Below are 16,535 nucleotides of genomic sequence, written 5' to 3'. Positions count from 1 at the left end.
CAGTGTTTTCTTGGCTGAATTGCTGGGTGTAGTTGTAACATTGTTTTAATTGCTGGGTGTAGTTGTAACAGTGTTTTCCTGGCTGAATTGCTGGGTGTAGTTGTAACAGTGTTTTCCTGGCTGAATTGCTGGGTGTAGTTGTAACAGTGTTTTGCTGGCTGAATTGCTGGGTGTAGTTGTAACAGTGTTTTGCTGGCTGAATTGCTGGGTCTAGTTGTAACAGTGTTTTCCTGGCTGAATTGCTAGGTGTAGTTCTAAAAGTGTTTTCCTGGCTGAATTGTTGGCTGTAGTTGTAACAGTGTTTTCCTGGCTGAATTGCTGGGTGTAGTTCTAACAGTGTTTTCCTGGCTGAATTGCTGGGTGTAGTTCTAACAGTGTATGTGCATCACCAGGGAAGAGCCTTCGGGTGCCAGAGAAAGTCCCATTCAGGATGACCCACAACATCGAGACTGCCCTGGGAGTCACCGGGGTCGAGGGCATCTTCAGGCTGTCTTGTGAACAGGTCAATGTCACATCAAGCATTAGGGATGCACCGATCCACATTTTTTCACTTCCGATCCGATTCCGATACCTGAATTTGGATATCTGCCGATACCGATATTATTCTGATACAGATATTTTTCTTGAATATACAGTAGTATAGGCAAAGATTTGGCCAATTAAAGATTTTTTTTATATACCTTGCAAAAAGCAGACAAAATTAAGAAAATATACAAGGCAAAGAAGGATACTATTATACATGGGCAATTTACGGCCAGCGCCCCCGCGCTGGAATTGCAAAAAAAATAATAATCCCCGATTCCGATCCGATCCGTGAATTATGTCAGTATCCGCACCCGATACCGATATTGGATCGGATCGGTCCCATCCCTATCAAGCATATCACACGACCTTTTGTAATGGAAAGGTAGTGTAACTTTTGTAATGTAATACTGAATATTGAAGTAATGTTTCCAGTGTCTAAGAATGTCCACTGAATTATTTGAGGGTACTGCTTCACTTTGGGAAGTTCTAATTAGGGTCGATTTTTGCCGATATACCGATATTTTCCAACTCTCTTGGCTGATCGCTGATACTGATACATTATATGAAATCTTTTCCGCCTAATTTCCGAGATTTTCAATCAGGTTTTAGACAATCTTATTCAACGGATACCTGTCTGACCTTCATAACTGATTTTATTAAAAAGCAAATTGACAACGGCACGTTTTGTGGTATGGCAATGCTTGACCTTCAAAAAGCATTCGACATTGTCAACCACCAAATCTTAATGTGTAAATTAAAGACAATAGGTTTTATTAAGAGGAGACCCTGAACTGGATACAGTCATACCTGTCCAACAGAGTCCAAAAGGTAGAAATAGGAGGTGTACTCTCCGAGCCCAGAAACCTTACCTGTGGGGTCCCTCAAGGAAGCATTATAGGTCCACTATTATTTTGGTTGTATATTAATGACATGGAGTCAGCATGTCCTCTATTCCTGTACGCTGATGATTCCGCCTTGTTGGTAACCAGAGAATGCTTAGAAACAGTCAGATCTTCACTCGGTAAAGAGCTTCAAAATGTCAGCACCTGGTTATGCAACAATAAGCTATCCTTGCACTTAGGAAAATCTGAATGTATTGTTTTTGGAACAAAGCATAAACTAAGGAACCAACCCAGTTTTTCAGTTGAATGTAATGGTGTTAAGTTAAAGGGAAAGTGTTATGTAACATATCTGGGAAGTCAATTGGATCAGTGTATGACGAGTGAAGCTATGGCCCTCTCTGTCATTGGGAAAATTCACTCAAGGACAAAGTATTTGGCATTAATATCGAAGTTCCTGAACAAGAAGACCATGAGTACTTTAGCTACGCCTTTAAATCAATGTCACTATGAGTACAGTATATCCTGGTACAGTGGTTTAATGTCACTATGACTACACCTGTATATCCTACAGTGGTTTAATGTCACTATGACTACACCTGTATATCCTACAGTGGTTTAATGTCACTGTGGGCTCTTTCACACCGGCCTTGAAAGCCGAAAAATGCACGGAAAATAGGATTAGCGCCTCCGATGTGAAAGTCGTGAACGCGCTTTGGTGGACAATTGTTTTACGCCTTTTGTCCCGTGACGGGAGGTAGTCACAGCGCCGGGTTACCTGGCAACCCGCCTCCACTTGAAAGGTCGTCGCAGCGAGCCGGAAAAGGTGCGAATGGTCTGCTCATTCATAAAAAAAATTACAGGGGAAATCACCTCATGTATCAAGAAAGTGCAGAAGTGAAAGTAAAAAAAGTAGCCTATACAATCATGACTGCAGGGACGCCAGGAGGAATGCTCCGTGCGGTTAGGCTTTATGCTCAAACGATGTTGACATTAGTAGGTAGGCTACAATTAACGGATATAATAATAAGCTTCAGAGGGCTATAGCTGTCTGTGGCGAGTTGGTCTGAGGTTATTCCCTCTCGAAATCATCCCTGTGCATTCCCTTACAAAAACTACTAACGTAACGTTAAGTAGTCATGTGCATTTATAGCCTATACTATTCCCCCGACGAACGTTATGCAGACTGCAGCTGTTTGATATGCGGGCGGTCGTGTATCGTTCCAATTTTAGTAGGACACCATATCGATCTGCCCGCCCACCATGCGAGTGCACTATCCTCCCTGCTCAGCGGACTAGGAGGGAAGTCTTGTTGAATGAATTCGTTCATCATACAGTAGCCTAGGCTACACTAACCTATGAAAATATACATTTGGGCTAGGAGGAGCAGGAAATCCCTCCGCTCGCCTTTCAATCCGGGAGCAGGGGATTTCACCTGAAAGTACACAGCAGCACGGGAATGTGGCCGTGCTGCTTGGCTCTGTGTGAAAGCAATTTCTGTGGCGAGGCGGCTGGCTTTACGGGACTCCTAAACGGCAATTTTTGCACGATCTGTGTGTGAAAGAGCCTTATGACTACACCTGTATATCCTACAGTTGTATAACAAAAAAATCTAAAGATCGGCTCCAAAAAGCCCAAACAAACTAATGAGGGTCATCCTTAACCTCAGTCCAAGAACGCACATTAGCTCAACTCATTTTAAAACTCCACGTTGAAAGTAGAGTACAACAGTTGAAACTTATCATGGTCTATTACATGACCTGTGTCCTAATTATTTCACCAAGTACTTTCACTTTGTTCGGGACATTCATAGCCTGAACACGAGGGCTAGTGTAGCAGATTTGAAACGACCCAATCTGAAAAGCAAAGTTGGGAGAAGTACATTCCTCTATACAGGGGGAGGAGTGGAACAAGATCCCTAATTAAATGAACTCACGTATTACTCTAGAGTAATACATGAGCCTTTCAGTGTCATGGTTTTTCAACTTATGTCGGTTTATATCTCGTGTTCTTTTTATCCTTGATTGTTCTTTATTGTTTATTTGATGTTATGTCTTACTGTATGTCATGTTTTCTATAAGACCAGGGACCATGTTGGAAATAAGTGTTTACACTTTGTCGTTATTCTTTATCCAAAATAAAATCAATCAATCAATCACTTCCAACTTAAGGTATGTAAAACAAGCCGTATTTTTATTTATTTATGTAACATTTTCTTTCATACAACACTGTAAGATTCATCCTACTTTGGGCTTAATTAAAACGTAATTTTATTGGGCTGTCATATCGGCAGAAATGTTTCGAGCTGATGCCGATATTTCATTTTAAAGCCTTTATCAGCCGATACCGTTAACGTACCGTTAACGTCCCAATATTATCGTGCATCCGTAATTGACCTTTTTCACAGCAGCCATGTTACACAGGTGCAAGTAGAACATTAATGAAGGTTTCCAACTTCCAATCCATTTAAGGTGTTCCAGGGCCCTTTAAAATAATTAATGTGCTAAGAAATAACGTAACGTTCACAATAAAGCCGGCACGCGCTCAATAACAGAAAACTAGTTGGCAGCCTGGAGTGAAGCCTAGCTCCATGTTGGCGGGCGGGGCTAGCCGCTTTAATGGAGAAGTAGCCTACATGTCATGGGCAAAATGCAGGTTGTGTTGTGGCAACACGTTTGATATTTTCAACATGAGGGATGTGGAATTAACCAGCCATGCGCAAAGGAGGCAAACATCAAAGCGTTGCTGAGACTTCACAAAATGTTTGGTCATGAAAATTTGCTTTAGAGTCATGGAAAAGTCATGGAAAATCTGGTCAAAATGTGTATGTGTAGTCATTGCCATTGCCCAGGCGGTGTTGTTTAGCTGCGTGTTGCTGCTGCTTGAGGTTGGTGTGTGTGTCTCAGGTGGTGCAGATGATGCGTCGGGGCAGAGAGACCCTGCTCACCCTGTTGGAGGCCTTCGTGTATGACCCCCTGGTGGACTGGACGGCTGGGGGGGAGGTGGGCTTTGCCGGGGCCGTGTACGGAGGAGGAGGCCAGCAGGCTGACAGCAAGCAGAGCAAGAGGGAGATGGAGAGAGATATCACACGCTCCCTCTTCTCCTCAAGGGTGGCTGAGATCAAGGTCAGTTCATCGCTGCACACTAAGGATCCAGGCACGTGCTGATATCGCCATGTTGGTATTGTTCCCGGACCATCATTTTTCCCTAGTATGGGCCGGGATGACCACGCCCGCAAACTCATTTGATTGGTCGCCGCAACTGCGTCTTCCTGAAAACGTGCGGCAAGTAAAAAAGATGTGGTTAAGATTAGGGTTTTCTTTTGTAACCACGACTATAACCTAACCCTAACCACATTTGTTGTACTTTCCTAAACCTAATGTCTAACCCTAATGTTTTACAAAAATGTGTGTGGTTTGACCGGAAATCGAACCCCAGTCCTCAGATTGGAAGGCAAGCATCTTACCCATCAAGCCACAGGACTGAGCACACCCTGAGCTGCACTTTTTTCACACACTAACCTAGTCTTAACTATTTTTTTTTTAAACTTGCCACATGTTTTTAGGAAGAAGCAGTTGCGGCGACCAATCAAATGAGTTTGGGGCGTGGTCATCCTGGCCCATACTATGGAAAAATTATGGTCCGGGAACGATACCAACACGGTGATATCAGGACGTCCAAGGATCAGGAAGCAGAGGATTGTAATAGGGCTGTTGGAACGAATTTCGAGATTCTAATATAATTCGATTTCAATAAATATGAATAAAATCAGATTATAATTTTTTTAATCTATTTTTTTGTTTTGTTTTAGCCTATGGCGAATCTTGCCCGTCTCGCCTTGGCCATCCAACCAGCGTGTGAAAACAAATCATTTTGTCACATGTGATGAACTATTAAAGTTTTCTGAGTCTGAATATAGGTCAGTGGTCTGAATCACAATGATCTTGTTAAATCTCGTGAGCGATGTCCTTGTCATGCCAGCCAGCTAACGCAGAACTCTTGTCTGCTGAAGCTGCAGCTTTGTCTCCCGCATACAAAACCATCGTCTGACCATTTTAATTCCATCTGTTTGTGACTCTGGTCACACCATGCAGCTAACCTGCTAACGTTAAAGGTCGAGAATTTGAGGCTGGATAGCTACACTCCTGTGTTCCGCTAGCGCTAAGAACAATATGACTTCCAGTCGGATATTTGTCAAAAAATACTAAAACACATAGAAGCCATTGAAAATGTTTTATCTTAGTATTTCCCTGTCTTTCTGTGTGTGCATGATGAGGGGAGAGAGAATGACACAGCGCCCTGTGGAGAAAGAGCACACACACGCATACACAACACACAGACCTGCTAAATGTTAGGTGCTAGTACGGTGCGACCAACGACAATGTTTAGTCGTGTACTGGGCAGATTTTAGGGCGCATAGTGGAAACAATTGGCCACACTCTGGAGCCCTGCAAAAACAATGTTTTCTTTATTAAACATTATTGCTGGACTATTTGTGATAAGTTATTTTGAATATTCTAGACATTCCTTCTAGAAGTTCATTTGAGTGGACTGCCCTCCAGTGGACAGAACGGTACATAGCAATAACATGCTGATAGATTACTAGGGTTTATAAGCCTTTATAAGTCGGGTACAGAGAAATAGGCTCAATTTGAGCATCACAAATTTGAATATTAGCACTTTGGGATTTTGTCCAAAATGAAAAGTGCATTAGAAATACAATTTATTATTATTATTATTATTATTATATTAAAATAATAAAGCACTGAAAATCAAATTGGATTATAGAGGAAGATTGACAGCCCTAAATTGTAATGTGCTGAGTGGACCATGTGACCATGTGGGCTTTTTTTCTTCTTATTTTTTATATAATAATACTTCAAGATTCAATAGTTTATTGCCATATCAATTCAAATTGATTGGAATTTGTCTTGGCATATGCTCAAACAGACAAAACAATCACAGTGACAGACTATGAAAGACAGACAATGGAACTACACATCTGTTGCAACGTATAAAAAGTAAAAGAACATGCAATCAAGAATAACTGTAGAGTGCAAAACAGACATACAAACAAGGCACTTCTTGGGTACATCTCGATGTTCTGTTTAAGGATGAGCAAATAAAACAAAAGCAACTGTAAAAATAAATAAGTAAATTATAGAAGAAATTAACTCATTGAGTGCCAGCCACTTTTGGAGAACGGACGCTCCCAGTGCCAGAGTTTCAGAGCGTTTTCAGTGATTTCTCGAGGCCCACAGAATATTGTGTGATATTACTATGTAAACACTGAACACGCACAAATAACGATGAGACTCTATTCTATCATCTGCAAAAAAAAGTTTATTGATCCCATTTTCCGTTCTTTAGTTATGAGCCGGAGAAGATAGCTTGATTCATCCAAAAATAGCAATTTTTTTCTAGAAGCTGAGATAATTGGCCTTTTGTGAAATTAATCATTTCAAGCACATCACTGACTCTGAAGCTAATCTTTTCTAATGTAGTCACACCTCAAAAATAATTTCCTTCAATAAAACAGTTTAGGCCAGGGAATTTTGTTTGGCAGAATAATATTTTTAGCTACAACCAGCAGCGCTGGCCCCTGCGTGCGCTGCTGGTTGCAGCTTCTTGCTGGTTTTGATTTGCTGCTGGTGGGCATCGGATATTCTGGCTTGCGTTTGTCAATCCTGTCCTGCTGCCTGGGTCTGTCTGGGTGTTGCGTGCTGCTCTGCGTGCCCCCCCCCCCCCCCCGCCCCGCCCCGCCCCGCCCCGCCTCGCCTCGCCTCAACTGCACACTCCTCCTCCTGTCTGTGGTGGCTCTCTGCTGAGTTTGCTGTGCGCACAGTGAAGGGTGCGGACAGCCAGGCTTTTTTACAGCGTTCCGCGTGTGTTTGTCACCGGCAACGATGCTTCCAGTTGAGCATAATAACAACTCCACGGTGTGGATGTGCGGATTTGCTGTCGCAACCGACACGGAGCGGCTCAATTGTGGGAGCAGATTGGCTGCTGCAGGCACAGCTGCAGTAACGTGCTTCAGCATATCGATGCATACGGATGCGATGCGATTTCCGTTTCCATAACGACTTCTTCTTTGTTTTTTCCTTGCCTTTCTGTTATGTGGAGAGCACTGTCGCCACCTAAGGGTTCTGTAAAATAGGTTAGACACATCCAATAGCTATAATATTTGTACATCAGAGGCAGAAGGCTTTGATCGACGCCCCACCGTCAAAAAACGCAATTGACGAACATGTCCGTCCTTGGCACTCTACGTTACTATTTGAAATGACGAACATGTCCGTCCTTGGCACTCAATGAGTTAAGAAATAGGGCTATCACAGATTAAATTAAACATACCTAGCTTAAGAGCTTTCTTGTCTTTCACAAATTTCAGTGACTTGAGTTTTAACTCATTCTTCCACTGACTCAAGTGTGTGTGTGTGTGTGTGTGTGTGTGTGTGTGCGCAGGTGAATTGGTTTAAGAACCGTGGGGAGATGCTGGCAGTGCTGCCCCAGGTGGAGCAGGCAGTGGAGGAGTACCTGGCCCTGCAGGAGGCGCTGAGCCAGGGGGAGAGTCTGCAGGCCACGCTGCTGGAGGAGACCACCTTCCTGCAGGGGGCGCACAACCAGCCTGACCACCTCATCATCACCCTGGACCAAAGGTTACTTTCACTGCCTCAAATACACTCATTAACAGCTCCTTTGAACAAATAGTGGGTTGTCACGATACTAGAATGTCTTACTTCAAAACTGATCCCCAGGAAAATATCCATACTCTATACCATTTTCGATACCGAAAACACAGCAGATTAGCCCTGCTCTACTCCTCATCAGAACACTGAAGAGAATGTTGAAGCAGCAGATACCCCCAATGATCGGGAGGGGAAATCAGTAGTTGAGCATATTGCATTATTTCTGGCAGGCCACGGAGTCGAGCTCAGCTCACAAACCCACCCCTCAATCAGCTGACTTCCCTCAAACCCACCCCTCAATCAGCTGACTTCCCTCAAACCCACCCCTCAATCAGCTGACTTCCCTCAAACCCTCCCCTCAATCAGCTGACTTCCCTCTAGGCTTTCGCTGGCAAATCTCATACAGAGCGCCCTATTTCAAGCTGCTTCATTAACGCCTTGTTTCGCCCCGCCGGCTTTCTCTGCAACCCACCTCCACCCCAGCTCCTCCTGTGTCTGACTTAAACAACCCACCTCCACCCCAGCTCCACCTTTCATGCTGTGTCTGACTTAAACAACCCACCTCCACCTTTCATGCTGTGTCTGACTTAAACAACCCACCTCCACCCCAGCTCCACCTTACATGCTGTGTCTGACTTAAACAACACACCTCCACCCCAGCTCCACCTTTCATGCTGTGTCTGACTTAAACAACTCACCTCCACCCCAGCTCCTCCTTTCATGCTGTGTCTGACTTCAACAATGGCAATGCACAATAAATAATGCACGGGACGAGGCCGTGCATTATGTTCGCAGCACAGTTCTCTCCTGCAGAGATGGTTAAGACTCTTCGTAAAAAGCTTGTTAGCAGCTATGAGCCAGGCTAAGCTAAAATAGGCTAGCACACCAGATGCATCACAACTACGGTTCAGAGACATGGACCGGACAGGTTGGAGGCTGGTCAGGTAACATACGCTACTCTTAACAAAACCTTCAATCAGACTAAATGATCTTCTATCAGACACACTTCCCTTGTACATTAGTCATGGAAAATTAGGAAAGTGAGTTTTTCATCTTATTGTATCAAGCAGCAAAAAAGTTGCAGCATGACGTGTTTGTTCATTTGCCTTAACTTGACGTTGTACACCCTGCAGTGCAGTGTACCATGTAACTTACTTGATGTTGTACACCCTGCCCTGCAGTGTACCATGCTGTAAGGATATAGTGTGCAGCCCTAATAAAGAGCAGTATGGGCCACCTCTCCACCTGTCCACAGGTACACTGAGCACAGCCAGCTGCAGGCCCGGCAGAGGAGCGTGCAGGAGGCCATCCAGAGCAAGCTCTCTGACCTGGACCAGTGGATCTCCCAGTACCAGGCCGCCTTCTCCAGTCTGGAGGCCACCCAGCTGGCCAGCCTGCTGCAAGACATCAGCAGCCCCATAGACCTCGGTTAGTTTGTTTGAGAAAGGGCTTTCTTTGCTTAACTCATTCTCTGCCAGGGTCATTTCGGTCTGTGTGCTCCCAGTGCCAGGATTTTGAGCATATTTCCTGATCTTCCAGGACCCACAGAATATTCTGTGCTAGGAATAAAATTACACAACATATCTCACAATAAAGCAGAGACTCTCTTCTTACCCCTTGTAAAAAACTGAAACTCTACCATGTTCCCTTGTTTAGTTACAAGCAGTGGAAGTTAGCTAAGTTTTTAGTGAAGGACATCGTTTCAAGCAGAACTCTCTTTTGAGCCTTTTATTTTTTGCCTCAGTGACACATCAGACACATTATACAGTATTTGTTTTCCCAAATAAAAAATAAGAGAATGTATTTGAGGGAGCTGTGTCGGTCCATCCCGCCCAGTGAGCGGCTACACAGAGAGAGAGAGAGAGAGAGTCTGGCCCCTGGGGTTTCTTGACAGATGAGGCTTGGCCGCAGTATTTATCAAAGTATGATAAATATGTGCACAAAATCAAATAAATAATTTACTTTTACAGTTGCCATGTGGATTTTTAGCTTAGCTTGATAAAAGCATAAACAAATGGAACGAACCCTTATGTGGTCACACTCACACACTCTCTCTCTCTCTCACACACACACACACACACACACACACACACACACACACACAGAGGAATAACGAGTGCTGTAACGTTACCTGCTGTCACGTTACCTCTCATAACTAACGTTAGCACAGAAGATCACACAATAGCTACGTTAGTGCTGTAAACTTTGAAATGTTTATGTGACACATGTTTCGCCTTGGTTGATGGGGGCGGGTGTGTGACGCGGTTTGACGCGTTTGACGTATCCATGTGATTCCCCCTCCCTTGAGTGTGACAGAGCTCTCCCTTGAGAGGGAGAGCTGGCAAGAGGAAACGTGAAGCGAGTCATGCCGGCGGCATAAGTTATAAACAATGCGTGACAATTATACTCGAATGTTGTGTGTGTGATCATTTCATCTCAAACGCGATACAAAAAATAGGCTACTTTTTACCATCGTCATCGCTCTCTCCAAGTGGCACCCATTTCTCCTCCTCCGATTCATCTGTGTCAGACGGATCAGAACGCTGTGAAGGGGAGCCTTCGTCGCCCATGGCGCTCCGTCGTGGAGCAACAACAAAAACGCCGGCGTCTTCCTCGCCATCGTTGCCATCCGAGAACTCTGGGTCGGACTCTGTTTCGACCACAGGCTCCACCCATAAATACTAAACTAGCGGGTTCCTTTTATCAGTTTGACCTGAAACAATGTGACAGGCTGGGAAAGTGTCGGATGTAATGTAAACAGCCAAAACATGAAAGTACGTCCGAGTACGTCTTTGGCACAGAACGGCATTGTTAAAAGTACGTCCGGGTACGTCTTTGGCAGAGAATGAGTTAAAGAGATGTTTTTAACCATCAATAAGGATGTTAGCAACAGGTGGCACGCTTGGGCTTTGGCAGAGGTAGTGGGGAAGTGATATTGAAAGCTGTAGGCTGGCTCCAAAAGCGAGTCGTTCCCCGTTCACCCCCATGTTTAAATGCCCATCTTTACAACAGGATTAAACATGTTTGCAGCCTGGGTCACAACACAGTTTGTGTCTATAAGGCTACTTCCACATTTCATAACAACTGTATGGGGGGTGAACTTTTATATAACTCACCCATTTAGAGTCAAATAGACATAGAAAAGATGTTTTGGGGGTGATTGACAGGTTGCCTGTCCAGTGATCGCACAGCTTTTCCGATCACAGACCAATAGCAGGTGGAGCTGCGGCTCTGGGAAACCCCTGGTCGTGTGCTGTCTTAAGCTGTGCAACGACCCCAAGATGGCGACGGCCACACTAGGCTTCAACACGGGAGTAAAAAAAAAAAAAGGTGTCCATAGTTTTTAGACAGTCGATGGTTAACACTCTAATAATTTTATCTCAACTCAAGTAAAGCAATACTCACAACTAATGAAATTGTCATAGAGATGCCTTTATCTGATGATCTTAATTGAGGTAAGGTCATAATCAGAGTACAGTGCTCGAGAGGGTGACCGTATCGTGGGGCACCATTGATTTGCAAATGCTATCTTCCATCCCATTTGTAATTGTTCCTTCCTGGTAATATGTTAGAGATGTATGTGAGAGACAGCGAGAGTAATATGTTAGAGATGTATGTGAGAGACAGCGAGAGTAATATGTTCGAGATGTATGTGAGAGACAGCGAGAGTAGAGTGGGGAGCAACACGAGGCTTAGCTCCTGCGTTACGTATGGGTCAGTGTTCAGAATTTAGTTTGCCCCCACATGTCCTTGAGCTTCATATTCATTTAACAAAGTCCCCTCATGCCTTGCAATGTTACAACCTTGCCATCCCAAAAAGTTGAGTGAAATGCAGTGAAAAATGTAGATTCAGATCAACTTTTATTGAGCAATGAGTTAGCCCCAGTGGCTAACTTAATGAGTTAGCCACTGGGGCTGGGCTAGCTAACTTATGCCATATGCCGTTGGTTCATCGTAAAAGCCTTGCAGCGCTGCTTCGTTGCTTCACTGCCATTTCTTGTTCAGTTCCTTTTTATTTGGTTGTGTAATCAAAGATGTGATCCAATGCGAAGAACAATAATTGTGTTATGCATGTTCATTACTTTAGGTGGTAAAAGATGTACTGCTCCTATGAGCCCTTTTCTTGTTTAGTTATGCTCTAGACAAAACGCTTCAAAGATAAATTATTCAAAGATAAATGAACAGTAACATTCATGACTACTGAATTTTAGTAGTCATCGTCTAGTCCCACAAGGTAGTTGACCAGTCAATTAATCGCAAGAGATATATACTGTATATATATATTTTTTTCACCCAATAAAAATTATCGATTCTCATCAAAAAGGTGTAAAAAACAGCCAGGAAATTCCAATCATGGAAGTTGGAAACCCTCATTAGTGTTTTGCTTGCACCTGTGTTTACCCTGCCTTTTCAACACAAAATAGCACCCGTGAGAAGGGTCTATTGTAAATATCGGTATCACCCAACATTTTCATATCTGTGCTTTTTACTGGGGACCCCTTAGAACCCCCGCCAGGACCCCTGGGGGTCCCCTGACCCCACTTTGAGAACCACTGGTCTTGGTACAGGGTTCCCATGGGTCCTTGAAATTCTTGAAAGTTTGTGAATTTGAAAAATAAAAATCAAGGCTTTAAAAGTTTTTGAAAATAGACATGGGTCATTGAAACTAAAGTGCTTGAATTGAGGGTTTTCATCATAGAGAATTAGGAGGGGGCTGCCTCTATTAAATCTCGCTCCGCCTGCAGCTCTCGACAACTGGAAACGTAATATTTCCTAACAAGCATTGCAGTCGGTGGATTTCTGCCATTTGCAATTGCAACGAACAGCACAGTTGAGAAGTGTTCACACATTCAAGCCTTTCTCTTTTAAATGTCTATGAGCTTCTGTAATTTCTCATGATATATTCTCTGTATTGTAACAGTAATTAACCTTGATCCTTGTCTCAAACCTTGAAAAGCATTGATTTTGATGTTGAAGAAGGTGTGAGAGCCCTGTAGGTAGGTAGTGGGGAGGGAAGCTTTTTCAGACTCTATTCACACAAAACATGACATGGTGCAGAGCAGCAGTGTCAAGCAGTGCAGCAGATAGAAACAGGTACCGGTAATTGGAGAAATCACATTACTTAAACCATCTTCTCTTGTCTGCTTGTTCTCCACCACACTCAGGTCCTCCCAGCTACGTGCCAGCCACAGCCTTCCTGCAGAATGCCGGGCAGGCCCACCTGATCACCCAGTGCGAGGGCCTGGAGGCGGAGGTGGGCTCCTTGCTGCAGCAGCGCCGTGGGGCCCTTCGAGGCTGCCTGGAGCAGCTGCACAGCTATGCCACCGTGGCTCTGCTGTACCCACGGGTCACCTTGCTGCGCCACCGGGCTCACCAGTGGAAGGCCTGGATGGAGGACCTGTTGCAAGACATGACAGTGGAGCATTGCCAGCACATCTACAGACAGTCAGTAGCCATGCATGCTTTCCTTTCGACCATTATACAAAATATTACCATGCTGATCAGCAAATAAGATGATTATCTGCTGTGTCGCATCAATTTTGCGCTGGCTAAATGTTGTGTGGTGGTCTGACGCGGACAACAGTAGCCTACCCAACAGCAGCTGCACGACTCTGGTGTCATGTGAGGGCAATAGGTGCTGTGCACACGCAGAGATGGGAAGAGTACACACATCCTTTACTTAAGTAGAAGTACAGTTACTTGTGTTAAAAAAGACTGGTAAAAGACAAAGTACTGATTCAATTAAGTTACTCAAGTAAAAGTAAAAAAAAAAGTACAGGCTCTGAAATATACTCAAAGTATAAAAGTAAAAAGTGTTTCTACCGGCTGTTTCTGTGCAAAGCTAACTGGACCTTTACGTCATATTAATATAATTTGAAGACTATTAAACTTAAAAGATTCCCTCCAAACATTTTTTAAGAAAAAAGTTAAATTAGGCTTCTCATTTAAATCCTTAAAAAAAATGCATCTACTGTACTTCTTCTCCCTTATTACATTGCATCATTAATGTGATGTGACACGTTACAGGTTTAGCCTGTCACTTTAAATACATTCTTTTCACTTTGGAAATGTCAAATGTGTTTTATTTTGAAAGTTATGACAAGAAGTTGTGTTGTTCACATTGGTTAGCTTGACACGCAAGGGGAGCATATTTTTGGCACTAGCGTGAAAGCTGGGAGAGCGCCCGACAATCGTGTGACAAACGTTAGATTGTTTTTGTCTGTCATGCATTAAAACTAAAGTGACGAGCCCGACTTGAAAAGTTAAGGAGTAAAAATACAGATGTTTGTGTAAAAATATAGGGAGTAAAACTTAAAAGTTGTCTGGAAAATAAAAAACGAATAAATATTAGTCAATAATATTGAATATCGCAATATTTCCCCTAATATCACGATTACAGTTTTGCACAGTCTGCCCTGCTGCCGACTTGTTTGCATATCATAGCAGACTGGACTGTTGGCCTTGGCAGAGTCTGCGCTCTCTGAGTGCCCTTCTAGTTCAAGTAAACCATTAATCAAACCAATAACTAACAATAGTCAATGTCAACACAACCTTATCATACTTTATCGATACCAGTACTGCTTATCAATACGATACTAATCAATAGTACTCTCCATAATTTGGTGCTAAAAATAAAGAAATTACATGAAAAGATGTGAAAAGTTATTTTGTTATTACTTTTTTGCAGAAATAAGTTAAATTCCTGAGTCTGTGTGGGAAACACCAGACTTTTTTCTTTCTTTCAATATTTTATTTTCAACTTTTTTGAACAACACACGAACCAGACAAACGCTGGGAAGGCTGGGAAACACTGGACTAAGTCAATTCCTCTTCCTCTTGTCCTACAAAAACAATCCACTTGTCCCAGAGAAGCGGTCAAGCCTTAATGTGGAGCCCTGCCTCTCCCCTCCCTCTCCAGGTACGAGTTGCTGTTCACCCCCCAGCCCCCTGCAGCCTCCCTGCAGTTCCTGTCCAGTGTGGAGCTGTCTCTGCAGCACCAGGCGGCCGACATCAACGTGCGGGTGCTGCACCAGGCAGAGCGGCTGAAGGCTGAGGGCACCACGGCCAGCGCCTGCCAGGAGCAGCTGACTGAGATCGAGCGCTGCATCAACGTCTTCCTCAGAGAGAACGCAGAGCCCGGCTCCCTCGGCCTGGCTGCCATCATCACCTCTGCCCTCTGCACGCTCTGCAGGTCACACATCTTTCACACTGCCTTCTCACTCCATGACCACAAAGCAAGACACACCCAAATTACTTTTGTGTGTGTGTGTGTGTGTGTGTGTGTGTGTGTGAGAGAGAGAGCTTATTGGAGGGTTCCCAAGGGTCCTTAACTCATTGAGTGCCAGCCACTTTTGGAGAACGGACGCTCCCAGTGCCAGAGTTTCAGAGCGTTTTCAGTGATTTCTCGAGGCCCACAGAATATTGTGTGATATTACTATGTAAACACCGAACATGCACAAAGAACGAGGAGACTCTATTGTATCATCAGCAAAAAAAAGTTTATTGATACCATTTTCCGTTCTTTAGTTATGAGCCGGAGAAGATAGGTTGTTTTCAGCAAAAACAGGCGTTTCAAATTAGAACCTGAGATATTCAGCCTTTTGTGAAATGAAGCATTTCAAGCACATTCACTGATCTGAAGCTAATATTTTTTGATGTAGTGACGTGGTGTAGTTGTGTGGTGCCCTGCGTGCCCCACCCCCCTATCCCCCCCTCAGCTGCAAACTCCTCCCCACACTAACACACAGCCTCACGCACCCAGCGTCTATTTTCGGAGTGCTCCGTTTTTGTGCGCCGGCTCCCAGCGCGACACGGAAAAGCCAAACCGGACTGCTTAGAATGGTTTGGCCCTTCGGCGTCGGGTGCTGCTTTTCTGGCGGCTAATCGTGTGGAGAAACTATACAGCAGAGGCAGATGGGCTCAGTTGTGGGCGCGGATTGACTGCTGTTCGCAGCCAACGTCAGCTCCAGCCAGAGCAATCTATATGGCTCTGGCTGCAGCATGAGCGGTTTCTCTTTCATCACGGGGCTTTTTCCTGCTGTTTTCCTGACCTTTCTCTAATCTGGAGAGCACTGTCGCCACCTAATGAGTCCGTAAAATAGGTTATACACCTTCAATAGCTACAATATTTGTACAGGAGATGCCTGAGGCTTTGATCCACGTCCCACCGTCAAAAAACGCATTTGACGCCGATCGTCATTGGCACTGAACGTTACTATTTACTTTGACGCCGATCGACGTCATTGGCACTCAATGAGTTAAAATCCTTGAAATTTTGTGAATTTGAGAAAAAAATGCAGATCTTGAAAGTTTTTGAAATCAGACATTGGTCATTGAAAGTGCTTGAATTCATATATTTTGCGCAAGAATAGAAATATATATATTTTTTACTTTGCGTCTAACACAGCACAGTTGAGAAGTGTTGACACATTCAAGCCTCTCTTTTTAATACCTGTCTGTGAGCTTCTGCTAGTTCTCATTA

The 16,535-nt window shown here is 43.9% G+C and overlaps 1 protein-coding gene across 1 annotated transcript in view; it reads left to right on the top strand.

Moving 5' to 3' along the window:
* Nucleotides 1-16,535, top strand: part of smg1 (SMG1 nonsense mediated mRNA decay associated PI3K related kinase) — a 188,388-nt gene that overhangs the window by 131,957 nt on the left and 39,896 nt on the right. The window contains exons 44-49 of the mRNA XM_083649718.1: nt 393-502; nt 4,271-4,489; nt 7,830-8,023; nt 9,309-9,481; nt 13,219-13,498; nt 14,973-15,245. Coding sequence (XP_083505844.1) covers nt 393-502; nt 4,271-4,489; nt 7,830-8,023; nt 9,309-9,481; nt 13,219-13,498; nt 14,973-15,245 — 1,249 coding nt within the window. The remainder of the gene's footprint in view (nt 1-392; nt 503-4,270; nt 4,490-7,829; nt 8,024-9,308; nt 9,482-13,218; nt 13,499-14,972; nt 15,246-16,535) is intronic.

This window comes from Poromitra crassiceps (assembly GCF_964638095.1).
Source record: "Poromitra crassiceps genome assembly, chromosome: 13".
NCBI lineage: Eukaryota > Metazoa > Chordata > Actinopteri > Beryciformes > Melamphaidae > Poromitra > Poromitra crassiceps.
Note: the sequence above shows the minus strand (reverse complement) of the source record. Positions and strands in the feature narration are given on the sequence as shown.